Below are 26,353 nucleotides of genomic sequence, written 5' to 3'. Positions count from 1 at the left end.
CTCTCACACGTGGGTGGAGCCGAGCGAGCCCCCCCTTCCCGAAAAAGCCCCCCTCGCGCCTTCTTCGCCGGTACCTGCTGCCCGATTAGCATAAGCCACGCCTCCCCGGGCGCGCTTAGCAGCCCAATGAGAGGCGCCGCTTGGAGATCGGGGCGGGGGAGTAGGGCACATGCCAGCTACGGGGCGGGGCGGGGCCTTGGGAACTGTTGGGTGTGCGGGTGGCGGCGTTGGCCAGTTTAGCAGCAAGCAGCGTGTGTGTGAGTGAGAGAGCGAGCGAGCGAGCAGAAGAGACAGAAAGAGTTCAGCAGGCGGCGGAGGGGATGCGGCGGCCGCTGCTGATGCCGCCGCTCCTCCTCTTCCTCCTCCTCCTCGCGCCCGGGGATTCGGAGCCACCGGCAGCGACCTGGCGACGCCTCTGAGAGCTGCCTTCGCGTCTCCCGGCGCCCGACAACCTCTCTCAGCTTGCCGGGTAAGGAGGACGGGCGGTTTCGGCTGAGGGGGAGCGCGCGACGGGTATTGGGTTGGCTGCCAACGTCTGTCACTTCTCCCTCCCTCCCCCTGGGTGTGTGTGTGTTTTATTTTTCTCCTGGGGCGCTCTGTCCCCACATGCAGTGGTTGCCCCGCGCGCAGTGAGGCAGGAGAGAGAGAGAGAGAGAGAGGCAGACTCTATGAGGGGTGAGGAAGGAGAGGAGATTTTTCACCGCCGTCGCTTCTTTTCGCCTCCTTCCCAAACTCTCCAGTCAGGTCCTGAGTTCGCTTTTCTGGGGGTTGTGTTATACGCAGACACCACACCACACCTCGCCCTTGACAATTTCCCTTTTCTCTCCCCGCCCTCGTTTCGGGTGCGTGTTTCCACACCAGCCACACTAGCCAGTTCCTCACCCCTCAAATCTCTGCCCTTCCCCCCCTCCGCCCTATTTTACACCACGTAGTTTGCTCAGTTGCTATTTTAGTTACAGCCAGCCCCGTCCCCTCTCTCTTTCACTCCCCCCCCCCGTGTGTGTTTTGTAGCCGGAGCGTCTCCTCCTTTCGATTGTATTTAAATCCTGGGCATGGACAGTAGCAGCGGGAGGAGGAGGAGGTGGACGTGCGATTTGGCAGCTGTGGCTGCTCAGGCATGGGCCGGAGAAAGGGGGCCCTGGACTGCCTTTTGCAGCTGGGAGGAGCGGTGCGCAAGGGGGGGGGGAGTGAGAGGTTGCGGGCGGGCGCGCGCGCGCACCCACACCCCCGCCCGCGCATGGCCAGGAATGCTAGATATTCCTTTGAAAGGGGCGGGGGCGCTCGGGCGCCTCGCTTACTGAAAAGGGGTGGGTTGTTTATATGTTTCCAACTACTCACAATATGCTTGTCAACAATTACTCAGTTTAGTTTTTCTCCCCCTTTCTGTTCGCTGTAACTTGCCTTGCTAGTTCTAGCCTTGATGGGGGAAACTTCTGCTGCTGCTTCCCGTCCTCGTCCCGCCCCCCCCCATCTGTCCACTATTAACTCTGGGCATGGTTATGGGAACTGGGCAGCCGTATGCATTGGGTTTGGAGTCAGACCACTGTAGCCTGCAGGCCTGATATATGCATGAACATGCATAGAGGGTTGACCCCAATATTAATTTAGGGACATTATAGGTTGGTGGGGGAATGTAGGTACAGTAATTGCTTTCCCCTCTTTTGTTGCAATTAAATACTGTACATATTGTCAAGAGTGAAGCTGTGCTCTTCTCTGACAAAGGAGCAATTCAAGAGTATATGTAATCTTAAAACATCTAGATGCAAGTTTTATGGAAAACCCATATCTCAAAATAATACATGATGTAATAGTTGCAAGTAAGTCCTGAAAGCCTAGCTGTTCATGGAAATGTTATTTAATATGCAGTGTGCAGTTGACACCATAAGATTCTAAAACAAGTGTGTATATTCAAAACGAAATAGTTGTCATCTTTTTAAGTGTTTGGGGTGAGAGTGAGCTCCAGAAACAAGCCTGTGATGAAGCATTTTAAACACTTTAAGATGAGAATGATCCTTAATGCAGCTTGTCAGGGCTCCAAAATACAAAACCACAAGAGTTCTCTCTGTATAGCAAGTTCTGCTTGTCACACTACTAGTCATGTTTTAAGAGAAGGAAATGGTTAAGTGGAAGGGGTAAGATTGCAGAACAACTCTGCATATGGCAACTTTGGAAGGTTGCACAAAGCTTTTGCATAACAGTTTAAAGGGAACTTCTCCTAGTATGATCTTCTTTCCATAGGGTTAAGTGAACCAGTTACATTGTTGACATGGTTGGTTTTCGTACTTCGTGACCGCTTCTCAGTATGTATTATCATGTAGTATCATGCATGTTGCTTTAAAACAAAGATTAAGTAGTTGCAGGTATGTTTATGTATATGAAATGCTTAGTGGAAGTGGTCAATTATCTGGCTCTGTCCTGCTTAAAACTATTGACTGTAAAAGGTCTGGAATTCAGATTTAATCCTAATTTCTTGTTTAATTATTTCTCCAGTAAATTAATGAAAGACATTTGTGAATCCAAACTGATAGGTGTTTTTCAGCCAAATCACAGTTTCAAGTATTGCTTGCTTTGTAAAGCTGTGGGAGAGGCATACATTACAGCAAAAGAATTTGATCAAGTAAATGTGTTTTAATCAGCTATTGACAAACCAAACCATCTCTTCAAAAAGCAACTGAGATTTATAAATCACTTTATATTTCAAAAATAAAAAGTAGCTTTTAAAAGCAGAAGTATTTCATCTTGAATTTTTAACAGTATCTCTTTAGGTGTTATGGGGAAATATTGGATTTAATTGATTGTGACATAGAAATTGATTAATTGAAACTTGTGTAAATGAAGTCCTCAGAGGTTTGGTTTAAAGATTTAAATATTACAATTTTCTAAGTGAAATACACAATTTTTTATTACTATAACTCCTTCACATTATTACCATTTTAATATTGACATTGTAATGAGAATACAAAATATATAAATAGAAATAAAAAATGGTGCTACTAGAAAATTCTTAAATTTATTTATATATATCTTGACTGCATCAGACCAACACAGCTACCTACCTAATGAGAATACGTTATCCATATTGTGTACCTGCTAAAACTTCCACTTTGGCCAGTGCTCATGCTTCCATGAAACATGCAATCATTATTTGCAGTGTAACAGGCATGTGTCTAAAGCTGAAGCACGGCATGGCGGCGGGAGCAGTGCCTCGGAGGTGCGTGAGGCGCAGTTGCTTAAACGAAGCTCGCAGCGCGTCCCCAGGGCAGCGCGTGGCTCCAGCTTTCCAGCTGGGAATGGGGCACCAGAGGGATCTCTGAATCACGGCGCTGGATAGGCTTAAGACGACCCTGGAAGTAACCTAACTTATTTTGGTGGTGAAATGCATTGAAATATGTATTTTAGTACTAAAGATGCAGGATTTTTATAAAAATAAATTAAAAAAATCCACACACACCTTTAATTCTAGTGATACTGTGCTCCCCATATCTTTGAAAAGTTCTGAAATCAAGTTTCTTTGTGCTTCGGTATACAGCTTCAAATCTGGAAATGGCTTGATAAGAGTAGCACATTTTAAGATAATGCAGTATGGAATATATTTTCAAATAAATACTACTGTTACTGCTAATATACTTCGGTTATTTTAAGAGTTTGTATGTGGGCTGTGTATGTTGTATATGTGGGATTGTCTTAATAGAATAACGTTTTTAATATGAAAAAAGTGTATTCAACAACTTAACATTATGATGATGTATTCCTGTTCACTTTTCAACTGACTCATATTTGTTTCTTTTTTTCTTCCCTCAGGACACTATTTTGCTTGGCAGATGGACCATAAGCAACACTGAATGTTAACTCTGGAAATTTCATAAGCTCTGCAGTGGCTGGGATGTTGCGACAGAACGGTGGTGGCAACAAGCGTGGTTTAGGATTAACCAAACTGTCTACCTCCAATTTCTTCACCATCTCTAATTCAGGAACCTGGGGGATGGGGCGCAGCACCAAGAGCAGTTCTTTGAGCAGCATTAGCTCCAACTCGGACTGCTATGACAGCACTGTTGTGGACCCAGAGTACATCATGCAACTGGTGAATGATGTCAGGAAATTTGCAGATGTTCTACTTTATTTGAAAGAAGCCATTCTTTCAGAAGGTGTGTCAGCTGCTTCTCAATAACTCCCAATAGTTTGAAATTTATTTGTGTAGCTAATTTCTTACTTGCTAGCATATGAGCAAAGAAATGCTTAGAAGGAACAGTGGCTGTCTTTTCTTGAGTATATTTTGTGGTATACAGGAAGTTGTGGTTTTTACTTTGCTAACTTCCGCTGTGAAATGTTGAGCAGGTTGTTTTGTAAATGGCCACGTCATAAACAAAACTAAAGCTTCATTAAAAAAAACAACCTTTAAAATTGGCATCTGGTAAAAATGGAAAAATGTTTAGACTCACGGACATCTTTTGAGATATTGTTTTTTTTCTTGAGGGGGTAGTGGCACCATCATTTGTTAAACAGTGGCGAAAAGACTGGTGGCAGTGTTGTAGCTTTGGATTTCCTGATTAAGCAGTAGAGGTTTGGACTAGATGGCTTGCAAAGCCCCATTGAATTCTTAGAATTCTGTTTCATACCTTTGAGCTAAATTATGCCAATCTTCCCATTGTTTTGGTGGATAGAGAAAGATACTTCAATTCTTCTTTGAATTCTGATGTTAATGGGTAAGAAACAAGCTGATTATACTTGCTTTACTGGTGATGTACAGTAGTATGATTTAGACCAGGGAAACGGAAACCTTTTCATCCGCAGATCCACGTTTCCTTTTGGTCAGCTTTCCTGGGGCCATTTCCATTGATAGGTGGGAGCAAAAGGCAAAAATGAGTGGAGCAATACTGTTGAACTGTTTGCTAGTTTCTTCACACTTGCACATCCCCCTCTATCCAGGCAAGCAAGAAACATCATTGGAGTTCCATGAACACATTCCAGCCTTGTAAAAACACCAAATGAGGGTGCAAAACAGGGCTGGGAAGGGGTGTGTGATCTGGTGAAAGTTCTGAGGGCTCGACAGAGGGGCATGGAAGGCTGCATTTGGTTACTGGGCCTGAAGTTCCCTATTCCTGATTTAGGAGGTCTGAGTTTATCACTGATTTAGCTTATAGGTAACTAGCTAAATATCTATTACGTTCCTGTTTGAGCTGAAATTGAATATCAGTTTTTATTACAAAATACATTTTAAAGAAATTCATAGCCTATTTCAGGAGAATGCTTAAACAGTTGCTCTGTAAAATGAGTGAAGTAGGTCAGAGTAGCGCTTACTTGAAATAAGGGGGGGAAATCTAACAGGAATAAATATAACTTATAATATTGCAGATGTTGAAACTTTCAAGTGGGGATACTGTTTCTTTATTGTATCCTCTGCAAAGTAAGATCTGAATTCAGACAAGTACGGTAGTTTTCAGTACTTAATGGAACATAATATTCATAATATAGGTAAATAAGAAGCTGGTACCAGCTAACCTGGCATGAATTCCTTTCTAGGAATATTTTCTTTTTCTTTCTTTGTAGTAGATTCAAAGCGAGCATTGTGCTTCATAGACCTGTACCTTAGCAGAATAAATTTATGAGATGATCTGCCAAATGCCCAGTGAGATTGCTTTTGAGCAACAATGATACATTTTCCTTACTTCTTATGCTGCTGTCAACAAATCAACAAGAAGTGTGTCCTTATTCTTTTGTTTGAATTCAAAAGTCCCACGTTCTTGTCAATGTATTATAGCAGTTTTGCCTCATCTAACTGAATTAAGTATATATATCCTTCTACTTTTAAAATCAGAACTTTTCTAAGCTTTACATTTTAAAGGAACACAATGCCATCATCTTACCTATACATGGGCTTTGTTGCAGAATCAGCAAACAACACTATTCCATTGTGTCGAGAGCAAGATCTAGATTGTTAGGCATCAGTGAGATCTAAACAGTACACTATGAGTATGAAACTTGTTTCTGCACATTAAGACTTATTTCCTAACAGTCTTTCCCCACTTTTTTAGGATGTCTGAGCTTCTGTTAATCAGCATACAGATCTCCATTTAGGAGACTTCTGTGCTTTAGGGGAAATAGTGCTGTCAAAAGGAATTCTCTGTGTTGTATCCTAAAGGAGCATTTATACCCATAACCTAGTCTTGACATAAGAGTCATGGTACTAAAATGTAAACACAGAAGATTTGTAGCCTCCTAGAAAATTTAAGTGAGAAAATGCATGCTCCTGTGCTTGTAGGTTTTTAGCTGCAAGTTTGTGTCTCTGTGCCTTCATTTACAGTATGTGAAGGGCAGCTTTGGTTGTGAACCCTACTTGTACATGCCTGTGCAGTTCCAAGAGATAAATATTCCAAAATACATTGAATTTCTGCTTGGCCCAGTAATAGTGTGAATTCGGTTGTAGAATGAGGTGTGAAATTATTTGGATTGGAGATTCTGAAATGGGGGACTGCAAGAATTCAAAGTGAGGGTTGTTGAATGTCTTGCTTACTTCATCTTTTTGCCCTAGACCTTTGCATAACTTCTATAGACAGAAGAAGGTGATGTGGAAGTAGTGATAAATTCTGCTGGCCATTGCCTCTGAACTCATAATGTTGATGTTTGGCCTCAAAGAAAGAATGCAGCCTCTTGAGTTTGGCTCTGGCAGATCAGTACAAATAGCTAGGCATTACTTAGTGAACATGAACCAAATTTTCCTAGTCTCCCAAACCTTTTAGCTGTATGGCTTTTGATTTTGATGACGTTTGAGGATTTGGTAGGAGTTCCACTCTTTCAGTAAGTACAAGTTGTCACTACTACTGCTTAATTGCCATCCTTGCTTGTATATGTTCACACAGGCTATAGATAGGCAGAATGGGATTCCGACTCACAGTTGCTTTCATATGGGCGTGTTGTGGATCATGTGGATCATGTTGTGGATAGTGAAAGTGAAGAATACTTTGGAGGTTGGTGTGTGTTGCCATAGACTTCACAGCCTTGCTGTTTGTGATGTAAAATTGAGCACGTGTGGTGGTCATATTTAACACATACTCCATAAGGTATGATTTTGAACAATGTTATTTGGCTTGGTGATCTACATTGTAGAGGCATAAAATTGTTTGAAACCCCACTCATTGCTTTTTCCGCCATACTGATTAATGCCCAAATAGCTCAAAAGCAGTTGAAGTTGGAATTAATAGGTGGGCTTAATAATACAAACAAGGAAATGCCAATTTATGAATGAAAATGCCAATTTATGAATGTGGATTCATAAATGACAGTATTCACTGAAACTTGGAATAAAATACTCCTAAATTAGTTTTAATTACATTTGTATCCCACCCTTCTGCCAGGAAGCTCAGAACAAGTTGTAGTTGGGTCAGGAAAATTTGGAGCAGGATATACAGTAGTTACTCAACTTGATTAAAACTACCTTATGAACTTTATAGCTAAGCATGGCTTTGCCCAGATCCATGGCTAATATTCTGGTCAATTCATGTAACTGCTGCTAAATGTGAGGGCTCTTGAATAGACTGAGGCACTGCATAGCCGTTTGCTAAAGGAAATAATTGAGTAGTAGTGGAAGAACAGGGAGTTATTGTGCTCTTAACCATTAACTTTTAAAGATTTAATGGTTTGTAATTAAGCTTTTAATCTAGTGACATTTTCAGCTAAATCTTATATGTTGTTAGCATTTTAGTATGGATCAGGTTAAAACTCATAATTACATTGAAAGTACCTAAAATTTTAGCATCATCTAATACTTCAGAGCATGGGGTATGCAAGTAGATTCAATTAATTTATATGCTGATCAATATGCTGTTTCTATCATGGTCATTTTGGCAGCATTATTCCTTAATAATCATGGTTTGTTTGGCCACCTGACACCCAGACACTCACCAAGGCTACAAACGCATGTGGTAAGAGCTGCTTGGAAATAATTTAAATTTAAGAGAAACAAGCCATGGGTAGTTTTTTCATTTGCTGGAAAACTTATTGGATAAACTTGTGGTTTGTTCATCAAACCTTGGTTTGTGTTATGTGTGAACCAGGCCATTTCCATTTAACAAAGTACTCCTATTCTCCAGTGACTCTGTAGCCATGGCATTGGTGAGGTGACCTGAAACAACCGTGGCTCAGTGACAGAGCATCTGCTTTGCATGCAGAAGGACCTAGGTTCAATCTCCTGCATCACTAGGTATAGGTTGGAATGTCCCTAGTCTGAAACTATGGAGATCTGCTGGCAGTCAGTATAAACATATCTGAACTAAGTGGATCAATAGCCTGAATCAGTATAAGGCAGCTTCTAAGGATGAGTGGAAACCCCAGGTTATCAGAATCTTTGAAGCTGTGTGGAACCTGACCTCAGGTTTTTGGGTTGGGGTTGGCATAATTGGGCCACAGTGAAGAATTAAAGCAAGGGGAAAGAAAGAGCCTATGTTCTGATCTGTAGGTCTATATGATCATTATTGGAGGATTCCTCCTCCCATCCCTTCTCACTATGTGCTTTTAAACTACAGTATGTGCTTTTAAAGAGTTGTTTCCTAGGGTGTAGTGTATGCCTGTGAATTTCCTCCACAGAAGTACCAAGCATAGTATTGCCTCTCCGAGAGAATGTAATTACAAATAAATCAGCAAATTAACACTTTTCTCAAAACCAATAATTCTGAAACAATGAGGTAAAAATGCAGCTCTGTAATCCATCAAATCATATTTTATGTAATGGTCACAGACTTCTAGGTTATCAGTAAACCAGATACCCACCAGTATCATCAGGACTTTTACATGGTATGGTTTGGCTGCATATCATAGGTGCTTCAGCTATTATAATATCTTGAAAGCTCTCTTAAGGGTTTGATTGTGCTGAGTAGGACACAGACTCTGAATGGCAGCTACTTAGAATTCCAATTTGAAAAATAGAGCGTTGTGCAATCCAGCTCTGAATCATAGAATTGTAGAGTTGGAAAGGACCCTGAAGGTCATTTAGTCCAACCCCCTGCAATGCAGAAATCTAATCTAATCGGTGCTGGGTATGAAATTAATTCTGTGGCTCCTCTGATACATTGGGTGATTATTATTGAGTAAGGACAGGGTACCACTCCAAGATTAAAATTCATCTGACCATTGGACTGCTTGGTTTTGTTCCATGTGATTTCTGTGTGTGTGACTGGCTCTGTACAGCTACCATTGTGTGCCTTATTAAATTTATTAAATGCTGCTAGGAGTGGATATAGTCCTTTCTGCATGTGACTGAATTGCAAGAGGCAACCACAAGTTTCAATGACTAAGTGAAAATTGCTCCATTATGTGTCCCATGAGTTCTGTCCTTCAGACCTTTTGATAACTAGTAAGTGAAGACATCTAAATATTTATTCAATTCCTTTAGCTCTCTTACAGTGCTTGAAGCTTTATTTCCTCCTGTCTGTGTCTTTAAGCTGACATTTATAGGGCATCCCACACATGCGTCCTTGACAAAGGGAAACTCCAAGCCAAAGGAACTTTATTGCTATATCCAGCACCTGCAAATATGGTAGCCATAAACCTAAGTTTGGTAATCAGTGGAGAGAACATCTAAATATACTTTCTTATTGGATTAACATGTTGGAAAATAACTGTGAACAATTCTGAGAGATTGATTATGCTTCTTCCAAAATACTATCAGGCTAGACTGAGATTCTGCAATAGTGTGGTGGGTACAAGGCTTGGCACAAATACCTGCACATCCTTCCCAGCAAGCCACTATAAAAACCCAGGCAAAATTGCCTGGCAAAAGAACCTCACTGCAAGTGGAAAAAGAAACATGAATGTCAAGCCATTGTGGCTACTAGAAAAAATGTTTGCCAGCAAACATTTGGGGATCTCTGATAGGGGATTATTTGGGAACACAGTACATTTTAAGTTGATGTAGATTTAGGTAAAAATATCAGTGTTAGCCTTAAGTGTTAAAGGCTGTATTCAGATAATTTCAAGAGTACAGTATAATGAATAATATAGCTCTGTTTTAGTGGCTCAGATTAAATCTATGTACTATCAAAATTACCTGTGAAATCCATGCAATAAATGATAGCTTAGAGTTCCAATTAACTTTTACGTCTAACGATCTAGCTGACTTAAATTGTGACCACCACCCCTTCCCCCAATCGCATACTCTGCATTCCTTCTGAACAAATGTTCACTTGTTGCTATAGTGTCAAAGATCAACAGTTGGTAGGGGTATGTTTCATGAGCAAGTGTAGTTAAGCATTTAAACTCAACTCCTGTGGAGGAACTTTTAATACATTTTTAACTTAAAATGTATTCTAGTATAGTATTATTAAGGCAAGAAACTTTGTTAGCAGTATTCTGACTCATTCCTATTTACAGTTTTAAAATACAGGAAATGTTACCCCATTCCCTTTACTTTTTTCAAAAGATGCATGAAATAGCATTGAAAATTACTCTTATTCAAAATGCCATATTAGCTTTCAAAATTGCTCAGAATTTTTTTAAAAATCTGAAACTGGTGCACTCTGAGGCTTTTTAACAAAATGTGGCACTTGAGAGACTTCTATAATTTAGTAAAACAATTTCCTTAGGAATCTTACATTTCTGTATGTACACATATATTAAAGTCTGTATTAGTTTTAAAATGGTGTTCACCACCATTCATGCAAACAGATCCCAAGGACCTATGTAAACTTGGCATCTATTCTAGGGTATGTTTTATGCACTTTTTTGAGTGGATAATTAAGGGTGGTGAGTAATCTCCCTGAAATTTGATTGTATAGCTGTTAGCATTATCTTCAAATATAGGAACATCCTATACCCACTTAGCTTGGGGAAAGCCCCATTAAACTCAATGAGAGATACTTGAGTAGACTCACGGGGTTTTGCTGTTAGGGAAGAAGATGGGTGAAGCAAAATGCTTTCAGGAAGATCTTTTAAGTGCATGCTTAACTTACCCATTGAAACCGGTGTGATTTGGAAGTGCTTCATTTTACTTAGATTATACCTACGAGTTTCGAATAATGGAAGTTGGGTGAAGTCTGTAATAACTTGGAACTTCCATCTTGGTGCTCCTTAATTAAAACTACAAGTAGGTAGATCTAGTACAGTATGTGGTGTTACTGTGTACTCAACCTGACACTGACCCATGCAGCTGTTTCCTCAAATTAGGTAACATTACTTGGATAAATATTTGGGCTGGCATTTGATGTCAACAGTAAGTTGAGTAGTAAATTACTATATATAATTTTTTGTGGCATTACATGCCTTCAAAATGGGACAAGATATAACTCATCAAGAGCACCAGTGATGACTATTCCATTCCACTAGTTGACTGTCCCTGGGAAGACTTGCAGTGGTATGCAAAATTTAAATATATGCCGTCAGTAAGAGGCCAGCCATATGTAGAGTGATACTATAAAAAGCCTCTTAAGTTTTTTGAGTATCACAATGTAAATCTGCATTCTGTTCAGGAAGATTAATTATACCAAAAACAAGAGCTAAATGTTTTTAGTAACCTGTAGTTGCACCAGTTGTCTTCATGTTTTATATGAGAAATATTATCATATAATATTGTGTTAACTGTACACCAGCCTAGGTGTGTGATACTGAAGGTACTCAAACTGAGGTACCGTATGAGTGTAGAAAGGCTAGTTCTATTTACTACTTTGCAGCAAAAACTTTCAGGGTATATGCATAAGGCTTTATTTTTAAGAACACTTCTGACTTTTTATATGCAGCAAATGGTCCAAAGGCATAATAACTATGGTATCTGAAGTTTCATTAAGAAATTTCAAACTAATTGACCTATTGCTATTTCCATATTCAAAGCATGATTGGATTGGCTGACAATTGGCTAACAATCCGTTTAAGTACGCTTCGGTTTGAGTACTTTCAGATTAAGTACTCCGCGGACTGTCTGGAACGGATTAATCCACTTTCCATTACTTTTAGTGGGAAAGTTCACTTCAGGTTAAGTATGCTTCAGGTTAAGAACGGATTTCCGGAACCAATTGTGTACTTAAACGGAGGTCCCACTGTACTTTTAGGCAGGCTAAGGCAACCCCCTTAGGTAGCAAATGTTGGCATGGCATATTCCTAAGTGGCTTCAAATTTTCACTTATTTGGTTTGTTCTTATCAGCATTATATTTTCTGCATCAGGCAGCAAAATATCTTGAGTTACCTCTGCAGTAAGATACTACTTAAGGTTGACAAAGCAAAGTCCACCTCTTTATTAACACTCTGTAATCCCATAATCCTTGCTTTATGTGGTCTTTGCTTAGGTAGACTGGAAGAGAATAGCCTTTTCATTTGTTCAGTTGCTTAGAAAATGGGAAAGTACAGGACAAATGACAGGTTAGAATGCTAAAAAAATATTAATTTCAAACATTAATTGTGTGTGTGTGCATGCTGTGACTTGATTCTTTTTCTACTTTACCTTGTATTTAACATTTGAATATAGCTCCTCATATTAACAATTTATGTAGTAACATTGTTGGGCAATGTGTACACACACACACACACACACACACACACACACACACACACACACACACACACAAAATAACTTTGGCCATGATCCAGAGTACAATACAGTATATACAATGGCCTGCCATTGGGCTGTGTTTGGGGAGGAAAATCAACAACCTCCTCTCCAGCAAGATGAAGTGTTTTCTGCTGGCATCTACTGTTCCTTAGATCCCATTCTCAATTTTTTAAAGGATTCAATCTAGCTAAAGAACCAAATTTCTGGCAATAATTTCTGTGGGTGAAAAGTGAACATATGGTTAGCTGTATCATTTTGAAAGCAATGGAGCTTTGTATTTACTTTTAAAAAGAGCACCACCTATCTAAATCTGGCACTGGGAGTCAGATTTTTTGTGACTCTGAAGTTTAATGTTGGCCACGAGACCAACTAGTGTTTCGATTTTGGCAGCCTTTTGATAAAACAGGTTAATACTTGAAAACCTTAACCTATTCAGTAGAGCTTTTTTTTTTTTTACTTGAAAGCAAGTAGCAGTTCAAAGACTAAAAAAGCTGTTCAAAAATAGTAAGAGTACAAGCCTGCCCACAGAGGACACCCTACATGCATGAATATACAGCAGTTGGGGCTATTGGGGTCAGTGGGAGGGAGATCTGTAAACGTCTGTGTCCCCATACAGCCTTTCTCTGCTTGCTGCATGGTCTGATGGATCAATAACTTGTATCAAGGTGAGAGAGAGAGGATTGGATGAAGATACTTAAGACATGCACAGACCTCCCACTCACCCTGATGGTTTGCTTTGCTTCATGTGCTTCCTTAGGGTGAGAAAAACAGGACTCTGAAATCTTGGGAATTCTCTATGCATAACTGACTGAATTGTTCTATAAGTTGTTGGCTTAAAAAAAATGAAACGGTGTTATACTATATATGACAGTTGATGACTGACTACCGTTGTGTGGTGCCGATAATACTATAAAAATGTCAGCGAAGAACTGTAAGGAAATGCAAGTTTGAACGTAGATAGCTACTTAAATACGTTTGTTCCTTATGAAGCTTCAAAATGGCTTTCTGTTTCTTTTGCATTAGAATTTCTGAACACTCCACATCAGGTAAACAAAATTCCAGAAATCACTCCTTGGTAATAGCACTCCATTTTTAAAAGCCCAATTTTAGGGAGAAGTTTCTAAATCGTATATTGTATTGCTTAGCTTGCTTAAATGCATCTAGGTTGGATGAGACTGGAATATTAAGGCATAAAAAATTCAAGAAGTTAAAGGAATGAGGCATAGAACATTTTGAAATAGATTGATGAAAAGCAGCATTGTGGCAGTGATTCCCCCGCAGTGGAGAGTTGCTCTGTAAATTTAAATGTGAATGTGGAAGAACTGGCTTGCTGGTGTTTGACAAGTTGCCTTACTGAAATACTGAATTGCTTGAGGAAAACGAGGAATAAGGCATTTTTCAAGGATAAACCATAGTTGACAGCACATTTAACTGTAGAAGGTTATCTCTTGCTGCATCTTAAAAACCCTTAATTATTGCTGTTACATTTTGGTTGAAGTAATGGTCGCATGGTACTCAAGACTGAATTCCACTGAGAAAAGGAGACACCTTTTGATCCAGTGTGCTCAAATCATTGCATATTTCCATGTTGGGAAGATGCTTGCAACAAGTAAGTTCCTAAACTCGCAGCTACAAATCTGCAGTATAGAAGTGCTGTGGTTTTTAATAAACCCGTTAGCCTGTAGCTGTCCCACATAAATATCGTAATGAGTTTTTCAATCAGTGAGAGAAGTAAGCATGACAGTTCTGAACAGCTTCAGGTACATTTTAAGAGATGGAATGGCAGACCCTTCCTAGGATCACATTTATGCCACCCTGGGTTCCATGTAGGAAAAAAGGTGGAATTTAAATGTAAGAAATTAATTGTATTGCATAAAAAATAAATACCCAGAGATAATTGGTCAGTTACAGGTTGCCTTTTTATAAGGTCTTCTTTTGATATGTGAGTCAAGATAATATAATGGGATCTTATTTTGCAGTAATCAGTGTTAGATGTTAATCATCTCCTCTGTGCATTGACAGCACATAACTTTGGTTCTCAAAAGGTTGCATAGGCTTCCCATACACTTTGGGCCAGATTCAGAGTTCTTGCATTAATTTACAAGGCCCTAACAACTTGGGTCCAGGATACCTCAAGGGCTGCCTAAACCAGGCTTCCTCAAACTCTACCCTTCAGATGTTTTGAGACTACAATTCCCATCATCCCTGACCACTGGTCCTGCTAGCTAGGGATCATGGGGGTTGTAGGCCAAAAACATCTGGAGGGCCAAGTTTGAGGAAGCCTGGCCTAAACACTTACACCCCTGCCCAATCACTAAGGTCGAAGAACGGGCCGGTCCAACTTTTCATACCAAGTGGACTGTAAGTGTACTTTGACACTGTCTTGTGCTGCACACCAGGGGTGGAGAGGCCAAAATTTGACACCCTGCCCACATGCTGACTTTTCAAAGCCAGGAAAGTGAGGCACCAAGATTGGAAGGAAAACTAGCAATAGCTAGGCTTGACTTAACGTGACTTTGGAAAGGCAGCACAAGTGTTGCTGGGGCCTGGGGAAATGCCAAATGTTATCAAGGGGTGCCCTCAGGCCACATGCTGTACCAGCCAAACTTTGAGGGAGCCACTATTAGTGGTCTCCCGGGGCTCAGAAACATTGAATGAATGAATTTATTATTACGGTCACAGACCAGTTCCAGCCCACATACAGTATCAAGGAAATAATAAAACACGATACATTTGAATTTGCAATCAAATATAACAGGGACAATACAGATATAACAACAATTATAAAAAATATATAAATTAAAACTTAGTTACTAAAATACAACCTACAATTATCATTTAAGGCCTTAGTCATTATGATAGCATCACTTGTTCCCTGAGTTTTATGGCAGTCGCACAGAATTTGGCTACTCTTAACGTGATCTCAGGATCCTTGTCCTCTACCAGGGATTTTAGACATTGAAGTTCGGATTCATTTGAAGATTTCTGCAAAGCAGGGGTAATGAACACCGAACGTATATTCCCATAAAAACGGCAACGTAACAAGGCATGGGAGACGGTTTCTACCTCCATCAAGCCACAGGGGCAGACTCATTCCACGTATGGTTTACCCTCGAATCTGCCCTGCAATAAGGCAGATGGTAGCACGTTGAATCTAGCAAGGGTAAATGACCGTCTGTACTTAGGTATTTGTAATTTTGACAAATAAATTGCTGGGGGAAATCCTCTCCCATTATCTTATTGCTGGGTGGGTGTTTATCCATCTCACTCATGTGGCATTGCAGTTCCACATCCCAAATTCGCTGGCGGATTATTGCTCTAGCTTTCTCATAACCTACAGCTATCAGGGCCTGTGGGGAAAACCCCAAGCCTCTCAGCTTTTCATGCAGTGTAGCTTTCCATTTGGATTGGTAGGAATCCAGTAGGGTTAAGGGTGCCAACCCAACAGGGAAAAAGGTAAGTTTTAACCAATAATGGATCCTCAGAATCCATATCTGAGCACTAACAGAGCCCAACCTCCAAACGGACAGCTATGTTAGACACACAAGAAGGGATCCCTAGCAGGCAGCGATAGAACTTAGTTTGGAATGATCCTAAAAGAGCAAGATTTTTGAAGCTGCAGATCTGAGAGCCATATGTCAGTTATGTTAATATTTTTGCAGCAAATACCTAAGAGGCTGTCGGAATATATAGGCCCCCTTTCCCATAGAGAAATCTTATAATAACTTTGGTAGATCTTCCTGCATTTGCAATAGTATTTTTAACCTGGTAATACCATGAGCCCTTTTCCTGGAAGGTTATACCCAGGTATTTAAAAGATGATACCTGTTCAATAGGTCAATTGTCAATTCTCCATTTGTGTCTCATTCTTTTTTTAGAGAACACTATAACTTTGGATTTGCTATAGTTAATTGTTAGTTGTTCGGCATTACAATAGACAGTGAGAGTTCTCAGAAGTTTTCTTAGGCCTACACAGGAGAAGGAAATTAGAACTGCGTCATCGGTATATAAGAGGACCGGGAGAGGTGTACCACCCAATTTAGGGTGGTGGGCATTTTCTTTCTCCATGTTTCCTACGAAGGAGTTAATATAGAAGTTGAATAAAGTAGGCACAAGGACGCAGCCTTGTTTAATACCATGGTAGGTTTGGATTTCCTTGGATAAATGGCCCTGTCGGTCACACCGGACCCGAGTGTTTTTGTATAAACTGCGGATGAGACGCAGTAGGCGTCTATGTTTGAGGCACTTAGTTTTTCCCAAAGCCTGTCTCGTGATATTAAATCAAAGGCAGATTTAAAGTCTATGAAAGCTGCATAGAGAGATCCTCCTTTTCTTGAGGTATATTTTTCCGCAAGATGTTGGAGTACTAGGCCTTGGTCTAAAGTTGACCAGTTTGCCCTAAAGCCAGCTTGTACCCATGAGAATCTCTGTGTTCAGCATTGTGGCCCAGTTTTGTGGAACTCCCGGTTGAGTTCAGTTGAATTTCCATTCCCTACCAATACTTCTCAAAAAAATAGGACTTTGATTAAAGTCTGGTTTTAATGTTTTAACTGTTTAAAAATCTTTTTTTCTTATTTTATGTGCACCCCTTTTAAATGTTTGTAGTTAAACAGTATATAAATTGTGTAAAGAAATAATTCATAAATGTTCAGAAGCAGCTTTTGAGCACCAGCTGTGTGGAAAAGGCGATTACAATGCCTGTGAATATTTAGAGGGATCTATCTGGCTGCTGTAGAAGCATATTGCCGGACTAAATGGTCCTTTGATCTGATCCATCAATGCCTTGGGTTGAGTGGATATTTTCCCTCTTACTGCATTGCAGTTATCTGTACAGCTGTTTTGCTAGTTTTGTTATTGATGGATTTTGTGGTTTTACTTTATGATTTTAATATAATTTGTACTTGTTTTGTTATAATTGTGATAGTTTTATAATGTGCCTTTGGACCATTTGCTGGACAAATAAACAAACATTAAACATTTTCATGATCAGCAGACTTTCTTGCACTTAGGCGGAACTTCATTGGCTAATTATAATCTTGTACAGAACTCCCTGATGTCTACTAATACCGTAACTGGGCAATTGAGTAACTCCAAGTTACCCAAACTTAAAACTGCTCAGGCTTCTCAATAAATTTGTGGTAGGTGTATGAGTTAACAATACAGTTCTGTGTTTTGCCTTCTGAAATGAGCTCACTTGTGTGTTGGCTGCAAATAAAAATACGTAAAAATTTGAAAAAGTCTATTAAAAGTTTGTTAACCTCATTTATACATACAAATCTTCTACTTGTTAATGCAATTAAATGTGTTGGAAGTGATTCTCATTTCATATAATACTTGTCAGCTTCCTAGCATTTGTTAAGCAATTGATGATTAGATTGATATATTTAATTCATGTGGAAAGGTAGGCTATTTCCAAAATGATTCACTCAATACTCAAGTAAAATATGTTCCAGTAACTGAAAGTTCAAGTAAATAAAAGGATTAGAGCTTCCTGAAGTTTTCTTCCTGACAATAGGGCACTTATTGTGTGAGACTTAGGATGTTTTGATCTGGTCATGTTATTACAAGGCAGCTTTTGACTTGGTGATAGTATGCTAGAACTAGAGGGAAGAATGTATTTAGTACAGAAGACTATGTTTTCATGACTTTAGAAAGCCCTTGACCCATCTTTTGCCCTTGAGGGAATCATCTTAGGGCTTATCCACACTTACCCTTCCTCTCCTCTTTTCAGGCATGGTCTGTGCTTTAAAGCTCTGTTTCCAAATACCCCCTTTTTTGCTTTGTGGCTTTCCCTGTGAAAACCCATTCTTTATAGCTCAATCAGAGCCTTTCCAAATCTTACTATTTTAGGGTCAATTTAAACATTTATCAGAATTGGGTGGTAAAACTTTTCCTGGATAGTTTTGCAGCTGAGGGCAATACGTTTGAATGCCTTCTTCACTACATAGTATGTATATCCACTCACCCATCCGCACAAAACCTAGCATTCTAGGAAAGGTGTTCAACCCAGCTATCTCTATTTTATGCTAACTTGCTTTGTGCAGGTAGGAGAACTGAAGTAATACAGTACAGTGGTGCCTTGCAAGACGAAATCAATTCGTTCCGTGAGTCGTTTTGTATTGAGAAAATTTTGTCTTGCGGTTTTCCAATTTAAACAAATCAAAGCAAAAAAAATGCAAAAAAATTCGTCTTGCGAAGCACGGCCATAGAAAAATTCATCTTGCGAGTCAACAAAAAGATCGCAAAACGCTTTCGTCTTGCGAGTTTTTCGTTGCGCGAGGCATTCGTCTTGCGAGGTACCACTGTATTAAGAAAAGCAGTGCCTCCCAAGTTTTGATCGCAGCTGGTCCTGGGGTCTCAGCTATATATGCCAGTGATATAACCTGGGGCATTGCTTATACATGCAAAGCATTAACTGTATACTATAAACTGCTAAGTTGTGGCTGTGCTACTGCAACCAAATAGGTGACTCTAGATGCTCCATACACTGTTAGTACTATAAGTTTCCAAATTATTGCCCAAATTTCAGTATTTGTCAGTTGCAACAAGAAGACAAATCTTTTGGTATTGTCAATATTATTTTGTGTTATAGCAGCAAAACCTCAAAGTGAGTCAATACCTTCGAAGCAAGGCGGAACTACATCAAAGAGGCAATCTACAACACAGCTATGTCCTCCTTTTGCATAAGAGCAATAGATCCCTGACTGGTTTGAGCCCATCATATAAAGGACATTGAGCCTGTTATTGCTGCAAAGTACTAGGCTCTTGTGAGCTACAAGCGTGTGTCCTGCAAAAAGAGGCAAGGAGCGATGTGCAGCAGATTGCCAGACAATGTGCCCCTGGATAGGACAGGATCCAAACAGAAGTGCTGAAAGCCAGCTTCAGTTCCTCCCTCATGATATACCTCCACAACCACCTCTTGCAGTAATGAGAACAAGGATCCATGCCACAAGACATGTGTGACTTCAGCACTGTGACAATAACAAATGTTACTTCCATATAACAAATGTTACTTCCATGACTATAATGACTACCATGGAATTTCCCTGTTGAGTACTGTGGGGAAAGCCTTTGCTTGTTTAGATCTCAACATATTACAGTCATTCATTGGCAGGGTCTATCCCAAGTCAATGTGTCTTTAGAGCTGAGAGGTCAACATGATTTTCTCATTGCATCAGCTACAGGAGAAATCCTAAGAGTGGAGATGCCCCTTGTATATTGCCTTCATAGACCTAATGAAGGCATTTGACCTCTTCAGCCAAAAAGGACTCTTTACACTGCTCAGCATGTTTGCACTTCTGTCTCAGCGAAATCTAGGCTGGCTTGGTCATGTCAACAGAATAAATAATGGTAGGATTCCCAGGGATGTGCTCTACAGGGAGCTGGCTTCAGGCCTGTTACAAAAATGTCTGCACATGAGACATGAAGGCCCACATGGCAACATCAACCCTGCCGTGTGGGAATCCTTTGCAGATTACTGCAGTGCCTGGAGACAATCAGATTGTGTATCCACAGCAGTGACTAGAGAAGGAATGACCATTGGGAGGAGCATAGGTAGAAGAAACGCCATGGTGCATCTGCAGCACAACTAGACACCATCTGTCCCCGCTGCAACAAAACATGTCTCTCCCATATCAGTCTCTGCAGCCACAGCAAAAGTTATTTGGAAGCATTTTTTCAAACAGAACATCTTGATGCCAGCAACTATTTGGGGTTTTTCAGTCACTTTTATTCCAAAATCTAGATACAACTACTATGTACATAACACATTAGTCAAAATAGTCAGTTTGATATTGTATTACAAAATAATTTAATGTTTTGAACTACAGTATAATGTGGATTTTTATACAGAAGGCCAGTTATAATAAAGCACCAATTTCCAGATCCAGGTAGACTTTCTAAAACAAATTCATTATTAATTGATGGTATTCTGCATAGTGTAGCTTTTATGTATGTGAGATGGAAATATGTACGTACATCTTCAGATTTGTTTGGTTTCCCCCCTCCAGTGAGAAATAAAATAAACACTCTTTTCCTTGTTTAGGATTCCTTTCCATTTTAGTCCCATCAGTATTCAGTAATGTGCAGCTAATAGTGTTTTCATGACTCTCCATTAATCTAAAAGTATATATAGCATTATTTGTATCATTTGTACAGGAAAAGAATGCAGGTGGCTTTCTGGTCATTTTTGTTGTGAGTGTATGTTCCCTAATTTTCAAGAGAACATTCAGTATAGTGTAATGTGTGTTCTTTCCCTTGGGGAAATTGTGTGATGAGTTAAACTTGGATTTTTTCCAATAATTGCAGATCTGTGTGTCAGACAGCAGCAACACAATTCATTGTTTGATCTTTTTTGCTAAGTCTGCAATGTTCATTGGGGACTTTCAAATACAGAAACAACCTGGATTGTTTTATGTATTTTGTACTTTAAAGGATCTGCTAATTACTTTATTTGTCCCAGTGCTATTTTAGTTATTAGAAAAATTATATTTCCGTGTATTAATATTTTCAAACATCTATTTTCAGTGTGTTTGTTCTTTCTTTTAAATATTGATTTATAATGTCAAACTATTTTTTCCCATGTCTACGTTGGGGTGGGGGGAGAGAAAATTGAGGTGCTATGACTTGGACTATATTGAACATTTCAACTTTGTAATAACCAAATTAGAATTAAAATTTGAAGGTTTACATGAAAAATCTCAAACGTTCAGAGAGGGTGTGCATTTATGGAAGAGATTTTCATAGTGCTCTTCCTATACTTGGATCCCTGTGATACAAGTTTGTCAATATGCTCTTAAATTTGAAAATAGGTTGCAATGCAGCATGGCTGACTGATGAGGTGCAGCGAGTAAGAAAGGTTCTCTGAATCAGGACATACCAATATTTTTTTCGTGTATAACACACACACACACACACCCCGTGTATAAGACTTCCCCTATCTCTCTCCCTCTGGGGGGGGAGATAGCTCACCCCCACCTGACCAACGCTGCCAAACGAACACGGCACAGAAACTGCTAATCGTCTGCCTGATCGCCGCTACAACAGCCAATCAACAGCAACACTTGCCGCAGCCGCCCTATCACCGCTGATAACCTCCTGCTCGTGGCACAAACCAGTCCCCCGTCCCCACTCTGCACTATCCATGTATAAGACGAGTCCCAATTGTAAAAGGTATATTACAGTATCAGGAAAAAACCTCATCTTATACACCGAAAAGTACGGTAGATCTGAAAGTAACAGAAGTGGCTGTGAAGTAAGTGGCTTTGAGTTCAATTTCACCCACACATCCACCACTGGCTTAGAGGAGATAACTCTATAATCTTGCTTATGAATACAGTACTTGCTATTCCCACAATATGACAGGGAGAGAGATTTCGGGTTAACATTTAAAAATCAATTCAATGCGAACCAATAGTTTTGGGCTGGGGATCAAAAACCCTCTTTATTTTTAGATTACATTAATGAGAATATGATTTCTGACACCCGAAAAGTGTTATTGCACCCAAACTTGGTAAGATCATATTGAGAGTAGAACTCTTATCTAGGCACTAGAAATGATTGAAAATTGATAAAGATTGAGAAAAGTCAGAGATGCAAAAGCAGTGGCTATTTGTTTTCAGGTCAGGGGACACATTGACCTATGGTCTCTCCTGGGGTGTGGGTGTGTGCTGAAGTGCAAAATTAGGTGAGGCTAAAGTCTAAAAGTGGGTATGGTGAGAACTGCAGTTCTCAAGTCTACCTTCTCAGAGGCTTTTCCAGCAGCGATTCTACATTATATTTGAATCATTTTTATTATTCATTATTAAATTTGGTTAAAATATTTTTAAAGAACTTATTTAGAGGGGGTCTTGGACTCATACCCTTTTGACATAATCCATGGGTGATAGATTGTTGGATTGTTTGGGTCTCATAAACAGTGTCTAGCAAAAGAAGACCTGGCTTATACAACAGTGCTTTTCTCAACTGCATGTAATGTAATTGAAACTGACTTGGCAGGAAGTTGTGTTGAAGCTGACAGGCTTGATTATGGAACTTTATTTTGTGTTTGGATGGGTGGAATCTATTAATTGTGATGCCATTATTGTAAGTTAATACTTGTTAGGCAAAGATATTCCAATTGGAGAGCAGGTAAATTGTGTGTTTAACACCAACTTGGGACTTCTGTGTCTGAAACTGGAAAATAATTGCAGCATCTCAATAAGTTTTTAAGATGATCAACTGGCATTTGATTCTTGCTATCTGACGTGTAAAACCTTACTAAAATGTCATGATATTTTAACTGAAAAGGTCAAAGCCTTTCTAGTACACTACTTGTGTGGTAAAGCATTATTGTTTTCTCCATGATAATATTTCCAGAAAGGCAGTATTTATGGGAAATGTTTTATATCTTAATGTTTCAGCTTCAAACATTGGAAGCCTGAATTGTTGGTCTAGGACCTAAACATATAGAAATTTATTCAGAGTTGGAATTTTCATCATCCTGTTCTTCCTTGGCTTACTCTAATAAAGTAGCTTTGTCTTTTTTGCTTGTGATTTTTCTGTTGACGTTTCATTCAGGAAGGCCATCGTTTTGCCTTGGTAAATCTAGACTTGTGAATAAAAGAAAGGGTTATGGTGGCAAAGCAAATTGGAATGCAGGTAAAGTTTCAAAACTAGAATTTCTGTATTGCAGGTATTTCCTAAAATTCTCACTTGTTTTAGCTATGCCCATAATTTCTTTAATTCAGGAAGATATTTTATCTTGCTGTATTTAAGTTTTGTCTGGCTGAACAGGTTGTTAAAGTTGTTGGTTGTAAGTCAGGTCTAGTTCTTTCCATACTAGTTATTACAAATAAATTATTGTTTACACTGTTTTTCACTGCATAGTATTATAAGCCAGTAACAACAAAACAGTCTGATTCTAAAACAGTAAGTTCCTCAATATGCATAATTATATTTCTTATCCCATGTCAAGACATGGCAGGAGTCAGTATGGTTGCATCTGCAGAGACCCATGGCCTAGGAGAAGCCCCAACACCATAGCTGCCAAGTTCCAGATTGAAAAATCCGGGACCAGCAGCGGCGCAGCACCGGAAGTCGCTTCTACACGACTTTCGGACATGCGTAGAAGCGACATCTGGCACCGCGGCCATTTTGGAAATGGGCACAGCGGCACCAGAAGTCGCTTCTACGCACTTCCGGAAATGCGTTGAAGCGACTTCCGATGCCAGCGCTGCCCGATTTCCGGTGCCCATACGTGGGCAGAGCGGCACCAGAAAGATGGCCGCCGGCAGGAGCTGCTTTCCGGGGGATTTACGGGATATAAATCCATTTGGGAGACCAGCGGGAAACGGTAAGAAAATACGGGGGGTTTCCTGGGGAAAACGGGGTACTTGGCAGCTATGCAACACTGACAAAAGACAGTAGGTCAATACAGTATCACAATTCTTGATGAGTGAAATGACAGGTGTAAACAAAGCAAACAAATCCATAACACTATAGTATGTGAACATTTGAGTTCTCCAGAACTCCAGGGTGGCTAACCTGTGGTCTTGTTGGGACTTCCAACTCTCATAAGCCCCAGCTAACATGGAAATTGTTCCAGGGATGATGAGAGTTAGTCTAGAAACATCTGGAATGTTATACTGTAGATTCTTCAACCCTAGACTAGATAGTAAACATTGCAAAGGTAACTGCTTAAATTTATTTTCAGAGATAAACTGCTGTGCGGTAAACTACTGTGGGGTTAATTGCTGTAGGCCTTGCCTTCTCCGTAGGCCTTGATGCAACTTGAAACATATGTAGTACAGTACCTCTGGAATTCTCTTCCCCTAAGAGTAAAACAAGTCTGAACTTTGTTTTTGATGTTCCTTGAAAACCTGTTTGACTTTTTCTCCCAGGCCTTCCCAAATTAGTCCATTCTATTTCTGAAGCTTTTCGTTATTGTTGGCTTTAAGTTTTTAACATCATTTTATGATTTATATTATGTTTTATATTCTATTTTTGTACATCAAATGTAGGATTTGAACTGCCTTATTTTTATATTTCTAGCCACGGAACTCTTTTAGATTAAATGTGTAAATTGCTTTGTAAAACAGGTGTACGTAACTGATTAAAGGTAAAGGGGCCCCTGACCATCAGGTCCAGTCGTGTCCGACTCTGGGGTTGCGGCGCTCATCTCGCTCTATAGGCCGAGGGAGCCGGCGTTTGTCCGCAGACAGCTTCTGGGTCATGTGGTCAGCATGACAAAGCTGCTTCTGGAGAACCAGAGCAGCGCACGGAAACGCCGTTTACCTTCCCGCCGGAGCAGTCCCTATTTATCTACTTGTACTTTGATGTGCTTTCGAACTGCTAGGTGGGCAGGAGCTGGGACCAAGCAACGGGAGCTCACCCCGTTGCAGGGATTCGAACCGCCGACCTTCTGATCAGCAAGCCCTAGACTCTGTGGTTTAACCCACAGCGGTGTACGTAACTGATTACTAGTTACTAATTACTAGTTAACTGATTACTAAAAGATTAAAGCTGGAGTGTATTTTCAGACAGTATTAAAATGTCTGCTGTGTAATTGTGTTGCCAGTGGTTTAAAGTGCATTGCCTTTTTATGTTTTATTATGGGCATATACATTTGTTCTATACAGAGTCAAACCAATGGTCTGTCTTAGCCAGTGCTGTCTGACTTGCAGCAGTTGTGTATTTGGCCAACATTATTCTCTGTTACTGACTTCCTCACTTTTTCACCAGAGAAATTGGAGCTTGAACTTGGGACATTCTGTATGCATAGCATGCGGTCTACCACTGGGCTATGAGCTCATTCTTTCAAAGGCACCTCCTAAGCTATTATATGTCTCCCTATAAATCAGAATTAGTAGACTTGTATGACATTGAAAATCAGAAAGAAATAGCCATTGGCTTATGTGTATGAAGATACTTTGCTCTTAAGGCAGAATCTTCATGCTTTAATTTAATTTTTTTTATAAAAAATTCCTGCCATTCTTCCCAAAGGAGCCAAGGGTAGCAAAAAACCAAAACAACATGAATACAAATAAAAACAATTTAAAACTTTTTAAAATATTAAGAACGTACTATGCAATCACATAATATCAAGGTTGCCAGGAAGAGTATCTTTCAGCCTGCAAATGCCTTTGCTGAATCTCTCAGCAGCTTTTGATATGATCAGCCATGACATTCTAGATCAGCAGCACAGATTGGGGGGTTGGAGGCACTGTATTACAATGGTTCCACTCCTGTTTTGGGGACTGCTTCTGGAGACTAGCACTGAACAGCTGTACTTTTAGCCTCTGTCAATTGTGCTGGGGTGTGAAGCTGTTGGGAAGTGGCCATTAAAAGATTTGGGGTTAAATGTCAAAAATATGCTGTTGACACTCAGTTCTATTTCTGTCTTATATCTGAGTCAAGAGCGGCCATGCACAACCTCTTTAGGTACAGTGGTGGGCTGGATAATGGACAATAAGCTGAATCCTGATAAGATGGAGGTGTTTCCAGGCTGAGAGGTTTCCAGGTTCAGGGATTTAGGGAGTTTGTTTCTGAAGGGCTTATACTCACTCTAAAGGAACAAGTACATGCTTCTGGTTCCATTGCTTTCACTGGAGGCTGAAGTTTCCTCAGTGGGGAGGACTGCTCATCACAAGCTTCAACTAGTACACCAGTGATTCCTGTTTCTGGATAGGATTAGCTTGCCACTAGAACCAATACATTAGTAACCTCAAGACTGCGCCAGTTTGTGTGGCTACCCTTAAGGCTGGTTTCGAAGTTGCAGCTGACCTGGAATGAAGTGGCTTGGTTGCTGAGTGAGGTGCCTTTCCCAGCACATATAACACATGTGC

General features: G+C 40.0%; 1 protein-coding gene across 3 annotated transcripts in view; it reads left to right on the top strand.

Moving 5' to 3' along the window:
• Positions 1-207: 207 nt before the first annotated feature.
• The window catches only part of ARHGAP29 (Rho GTPase activating protein 29), a 64,591-nt gene continuing 38,445 nt past the window's right edge, over positions 208-26,353 (top strand). For 2 of the 3 annotated variants that reach the window (XM_035121520.2, XM_035121517.2), the window contains exons 1-2: positions 208-469; positions 3,802-4,145. In XM_035121520.2, the coding sequence (XP_034977411.1) occupies positions 3,884-4,145 (262 nt within the window). In that variant the 5' untranslated portion in view covers positions 208-469; positions 3,802-3,883. The other variant, XM_060276719.1, reaches the window with a different exon arrangement.

Source organism: Zootoca vivipara, chromosome 7 (assembly GCF_963506605.1).
Source record: "Zootoca vivipara chromosome 7, rZooViv1.1, whole genome shotgun sequence".
In the NCBI taxonomy this organism is placed as follows: Eukaryota; Metazoa; Chordata; class Lepidosauria; order Squamata; family Lacertidae; genus Zootoca; species Zootoca vivipara.
Note: the sequence above shows the minus strand (reverse complement) of the source record. Positions and strands in the feature narration are given on the sequence as shown.